This window comes from Podarcis liolepis, assembly GCF_965112155.1.
Source record: "Podarcis liolepis genome assembly, chromosome: 11".
NCBI lineage: Eukaryota > Metazoa > Chordata > Lepidosauria > Squamata > Lacertidae > Podarcis > Podarcis liolepis.
The window spans coordinates 21,812,491-21,818,590 of NC_139565.1; the positions used below are offsets into that span (position 1 = coordinate 21,812,491).

Genomic DNA, 6,100 nt, shown 5'->3' on the forward strand with positions numbered 1-6,100 from the left:
TTTCACTGTGCATTGTGCAGTTATTTTCTCTCTCTGTATACAAACCTTTAGGTGAAGCTTCTGAAGGATGCGGGAGAGCAACCGAGAGAACTTTCCCGTGTCAATAGCATTGATGAGGGACACAGCCTTTCGAATGCTAGAAAAGGGGAAGAGAGGATGGCAAAAATCAGTTAAAGACAAGGGACCTGGTGGGCAAAATAAGTTTTTCTCTGCTATTTTCTGATGCCAGGAAGAGGTTTAAACAACAATGAAAAGGACTGCCTACTTTCCCAGGCAAAGTTCCTGAACACACACGTGTTGTGGGAAAACCTTCCACAGGAGACGCAGCCAGCGAAGGAAAGAAAAGAAACAGTCTCCTGATCAGGAATTACCACTATATTTAAAATGTTTATTGAATATATGGGGGGGGGGATTGTGTACATTTGAAAACGTGGGCAGAATTAAGATAAATTCAACAGTGTAAATAAGTTTTGATGGATATATCAAAGGAATACTGAATGGCTTAGTTTATACAAAATAGGCAGGGATTTGTGTAATGCAAAATGAACCATGGGAAGAGAAGAAGGGAAGTCACTGAAATTTTGAGGTTGTTTAAATGAATATTCTAAAATGTAAAATAGAAAAGTTAATAAAAATTGTAGAAAAAAGGAGACAGAATTACCACTTTATTCTATGCTTGAGCATAGCATTTCAGCTTCTGGGAAGCTAGAAATTAAAAATGCTGGAACTGTGAACAAAGGACTTGGAGGGGGTTATACCCATGCAGAATTTTACATCTGGTTTTGGGCTGTCTAGTTCCTGCTTCTCAACCAGCATACCATCCTCCGCGCTGTCTAAAAGTGTGTGTCGCTGAGCTCATTACTGCTATTTTTCTTTGGTTCGTTGCTCTACACACACCACAGGCTATTCAACAGCAAATGCTGCTGCTATTGTTGCTTTTCCTACCTCCGCACTTCTATGCTAAGCGGGGGGGGGGGGGGAATCAGCAATAGGTTTTCTTTGCAGCACCATCTTATGCACGTCTACTCGGAAACCAAGACCCGCTGAGTCCAGAGGAGTTTGCTCCCCAATAACCGTGTGCACAATAGCAACCCCGGTTGCCACGGAACTGTTCAGACACAGGAATACCGGCAAGCCTCGGGATGCGAAGACCCAGCCTCAGTCCCATACTAGGTAGGTAACGTTGGTGCAGGTAAAGAAACCTGCACATGCCCAGACACCACTTTGTTTTTACTACTTTGGAAACCGTTTCAAGGCGCCACCTCCCGCCTGCCCGTGCCATATTTAAAGGGAGAAACGGGGTTGGCAGCGCCTTTGGCAGACCCACAAGGGAGGAGGCAGCAGAGCAGATCCTACCTGACAGTATCCGGAATAACAGTGGGCGCCGCCATCTTGGTCGCTGTCGATCATACTGTCCCCGCCCAGCCAATAGCCAGGCAGCTAAAGCCGAGAGCCAATCCCGGCTCAGACTGCCTCGAGCTAGCTCCGCCTTTCGACTTCAACCCACAGGACTGAGGTTTAGCGTCGGAGATGCTTTCGCAAAGCGGGACGGAGAGCGGAGCGTCTCCTTCTCTGTCCGCCAGGCGGCGCAGTCCTTAGCTCGCATACGCCAGAACACTGTTTAGGAATAATAATACCCAGCAGGGGCGGATTTTGGGGACAGGGTGCCCTGAGCGGGGACAAAATGTGGCGGCCCCCCCCCGAAATATTTCTTATTTTCACAATAATTCCTTTTGGTACAATTGCTTTTCTAATGGATCTTCTCATTAGGTACAAGTCCTTTTTTATATAAAAAAAATTCTAGGGGTGCTCTCATTTTCCTACTCATATTGAAATACTGCCCCACAATGTGTCCCAACTTAGATTCACAAAATGTTTAGGGGTATGCGTGTCCCTGCGTACCCCCCTCTCAGAAAAAAAGCACTGGGTACAACACATAGGTGGTGATTGTTATAAAAGTTGGGTGCCAGCTTTACTCTAAAGCAAGAGAAAAGGCGGCTCTTAGGATCTGTGTTCCTTTGGAGAATTGAGACATGGCAGGGTCTGCCATAGCTTTAAGAAATATGGTTTATTCACCTATTTGCACCTTCAGTCTGCATGGAGGGAGTCCAGATCTTACAGCATGGGCATTTCAAGAGGGCACTATTCAATTTCAGAAGCCTTTATCCATACGGATAATGTTTGATGTATTATAGTATTTTAATATTCTTTTGGAAGCTGCCCAGAGTGGCTGGGGAAGCCCAGCCAGATGGGCGGGGTATAAATAATAAATTATTATTATTATTATTATTATTATTATTATTCTTAATGATGAAGACAAACAATATTTTATTTATATCCCGCCCTCCCCAGCCGAAGCCGGGCTCAGAGCGGCTAACAACAGTAAAATGATACAACATTATAAAAATCAGTTCATTATAAAATCAGTTCAAATCAGATTAATGGCAACCATTGGGCCAGAGCTCCGCGAAGATTGCCGAAGGAGGGAGTCAGGCTGCGCCCTGACCAAAGGCCTGGTGGAACAGCTCTGTCTTGCAGGCCCTGCAGAAAGATGTCAAGTCCCGCAGGGCCCTAGTCTCTTGTGACAGAGCATTCCACCAGATTGGAGTCACAGCCAAAAAAGCCCTGGCTCTGGTTGAGGCCGGCCTAACCTCTCTGTGGCCTGGGACCTCCAAGATGTTTTTGTTTGAAGACCGTAAGGTCCTCCGTGGGACATACCAGGAGAGGCGGTCCCATAGATACGAGGGTCCTAGGCATTCATCAGATTAAACATTCATCAGATGTCTTTTCAAAACTGTTGAATTATGAAAACATATTCAATAACTGCATGTTGAACTGGCTTTGCTTCAGTATTATTTCATTCCTCCCCTGAAGTTTTTCTACCTGCCCACCTATCAACAGGTGCCTTCCTAGTTTCTTATTTCGGGTGCAGAATACTGTTTCTGCGTTTGCAGCACTATGGCCCTTTCCTGGGTCTGCACACCACGTTAAAGGGGCGTTGTGCATGTGTGAGTACAGAAAGGAGTGGTATCTGCATTTTATTCAGCATTATTTTAAAATAACCCAGAGTTTACAGAGGGAAACAAATATGGGCAATAAACAGCTGGAGGGATCTCTTAACTGGCCCTCTTATGTAACTTGAACATGATATAATAGGCCCCTGTAACATACTCCTAAGGCACTGTGGTACTTGCATCATAATGACAGCAGAACAATTCTGGCCCTAAAAGTACAATCCCCCAAAGATTCCTGGGTAGAATATTACATGATAACATATCTGCACTGTTTTAAAAAAGATGAGCTGTCATCTCAGGGAGACCTATGGCTCCAGAAAGTCTAGTAGTTTCAATCCCAGGTTTTGACCATTAAGCCACCCCTTTGGGTTTCAAAGAGTGATTCTGATGTATTTGGGGCAAAATGCCAGCTGGTCCCACTTCATCACTTGATGGAAAATGAGTCTGGCCTGTTCAACCACTTGTACCGATCAACGTCTGCTAAGGGGAGAGCTTCATAGTTAATGTTCACCAGCCTTGGCCTGTTAAGAGCATAACTATGCCAGAAAATTCACAAATCACAACCTCCTTCCAGGCTCTTTTTGTTTTTCAATAGCATTACCTAACAATACAAAACTGAACATAAGCAATATTTCCAAGCCCAAGTAGATCTGATTGAGGACCGCCAGTCTCAAAATCAGTTAAACTTGGAACAAAGCCTCGGCAAACGTTTCAAGATATGTTCCAGATACTTTCTTTCTGGGTCTCTGCAATCTTGCAACTGATACAAAACTTAAGTTGTAGTGTGTAGCTGAACACATTCCAAACTCCACACTAGAGTTTTGGAGTCAAAGAGCAACCATTTGTGAAGGGTATCTGGCTGCCTAGTAAGTTAAGTTCTCCGCTTTTTTGTTTTTAATACAATAATACTATTTTAACACAATAATGCTATTCTTAACACAATAATGCTATTTTTAAAAATATAAGCAGTGAAAAGCAGCACAAAAACAGTGCTTTCTAGAAGAGGAAGAAATAAAACTACTAAGAACACAGATATACAATAAAAACTACTAACTTTAGAAGCCCAGATTGTAAGACAACAAGGTGTTTAAAGCCTGAGTGGACAAAAATTTCTTCAACTAGTGCTGAAAAGAACATAAAGGTGGTGCAGGGAACATATGTTACTGGGAAGCATATTCCATAACCAGGGTTTTGCCACTGAGGCCTTTTTTCATTAGCCACCTGATTCACTTAGAATCATAGAATTGGAAGGGACCCATCGGTCATCTAGTACAACCCCCTGAAAAGCAGGAATCTCAGCTAAAGCATCCATGACAGATGGCCACCCAACCTCTGCTTAAAATCCTCCAAGGAAGAAGAGTCCACAACCTCCCGAGGAAGCCCATTCCACTGTCAAGCAGCTCTTACTGTCAGAAAGTTCTTCCTGATGTTTAGTCGGAATCTCCTTTCTTGTAACTTAAAGCCATTAGTTTGAGTCCTGTCCTCCATAGCAGGAGAAAACAAGCTTGTTCCCTCTTCCATATGACAACCCTTGAGATATTTGAAAATGGCTATCGTATCTCTTCACAGTTACAGATAGGCAGCCGTGTTGGTCTGCCATAGTCAAAATAAAAAAGTTCCTTCCAGTAGCACCTTAAAGACCAACTAAGTTAGTTCTTGGTATGAGCTTTCGTGTATCTGAAGAAGTGTGCATGCACACGAAAGCTCATACCAAGTACTAACTTAGTTGGTCTTTAAGGTGCTACTGGAAGTATCTCTTCACAGTCTTCTCTTTTCCAGGCTAAACACATCCAACTGAACCATTCCTCATAAGGCTTGGTTTCCAGACCCTTGATCGTCTTGGTTGCCCTCCTCTGCACACATTCCAGCTTGTCTAATATCCTTCTTAAATTGTGGTGCCCAGAATCGGACACCGTATTCCAGGTGTGGCTTGACCAAGGCAGAATAGAAAGGCAGTATTACTTCACTTGATCTGGACACTACTGTATACTTCTGTTGAATTGTTAGGTGCAGATTTTGCTGAGTAGTCTTATTGTACTGAAACTTTCAGAATTTTGTCTGAATGCTAATAAAGGATTGGGATTGGTCTTTGGTCATGCATGTCTGCAAAGGGGAAGCCCATATGCATAGTGTGCTATGCAGCAAACCCTACAATTTGTACCGGATACAAGTATAACTAAATTTAAAAATGCAAACCTACCACAAACACAAAGTGTGACTTGGGCACTTCCCAAAAAATTGTTTTGTGTGACATTGAAGGGACTTGTGGGTACATTACAGTAATTTAAGGTACTGAAGTAAGAAGTGAACTGCTGATTCAACGCTTCCCTTGACGGCTTAGTAAAGTTGCAATCTCAGTTATGGAGTTTTGCAAGCCTTCATTTATTGAAACTAGGTTTCTTTGACTATTTTTAAAAATTAAATTTTAGACACACTTTTAAGCAAAACATTGACTTGTGTTGGAGCTATGCCAAACAGCACCAGCTGAAAACCTGGCCAAGTTGGCATATCAGAAGTGATTTTCCGTGGCTGCCTGTCTCACATTAAAAGCCGATGAGGGAAAAATGAAAGTGAACAACCAAGCCTCCCAATAGAAAGTGTAATGGCTCTATTTTTCTCTGAAATAAGAAAAGGGGGTCAAGGCCACCTAGCCAATTTTGTGGAGGTCAATTGGAGTCAAAAGAAAACTACAACCAAGCAAAGAGGTATTGCAGGGAGGGGTGAACCAATCAACTCTCACAGGATTTCACATGGGATTTAGTCCAAAGTTCTTTAAAGTTTTAATTTACATTAACAATTTAAGTGGGCAGCTATTGCATAACTGCATTACTAAACAGCAAAGAGAAGCAAACACTGCAGAAACCTTAGTTAAACACAATAACAATTAAACGTGTCAGCGTTTCTCTTCGCTGTGAAAGGTGGGGCTCCCTCAAAATTCTAATAAAGTTTTCATTGTGATTTTAGCCACTACTGTATATCATTTGATAACCTCTTCATATACACCACTATATTACCAGTATACACGCCCATTTCCTTTCCACTAACCTGTATGTCGCTGATTTTTTTTCCCAGTCAAGGAGCCTTGC

At 42.7% G+C, this 6,100-nt stretch overlaps 1 protein-coding gene across 2 annotated transcripts in view; it reads right to left on the minus strand.

Moving 5' to 3' along the window:
* Positions 1-1,453, minus strand: part of COMMD10 (COMM domain containing 10) — a 59,742-nt gene extending 58,289 nt beyond the window's left edge. For both annotated transcript variants that reach the window (XR_014516834.1, XM_083464670.1), the window contains exons 1-2: positions 1,357-1,453; positions 46-136 (exon numbers count right to left, since the gene is read on the minus strand). Coding sequence is in view for 1 of the 2 variants with exons in the window: in XM_083464670.1 (XP_083320796.1) it covers positions 46-136; positions 1,357-1,391 (126 nt within the window). In the remaining variant the exon portion in view is untranslated. The remainder of the gene's footprint in view (positions 1-45; positions 137-1,356) is intronic.
* Between the last annotated feature and the right edge of the window lie 4,647 nt (positions 1,454-6,100).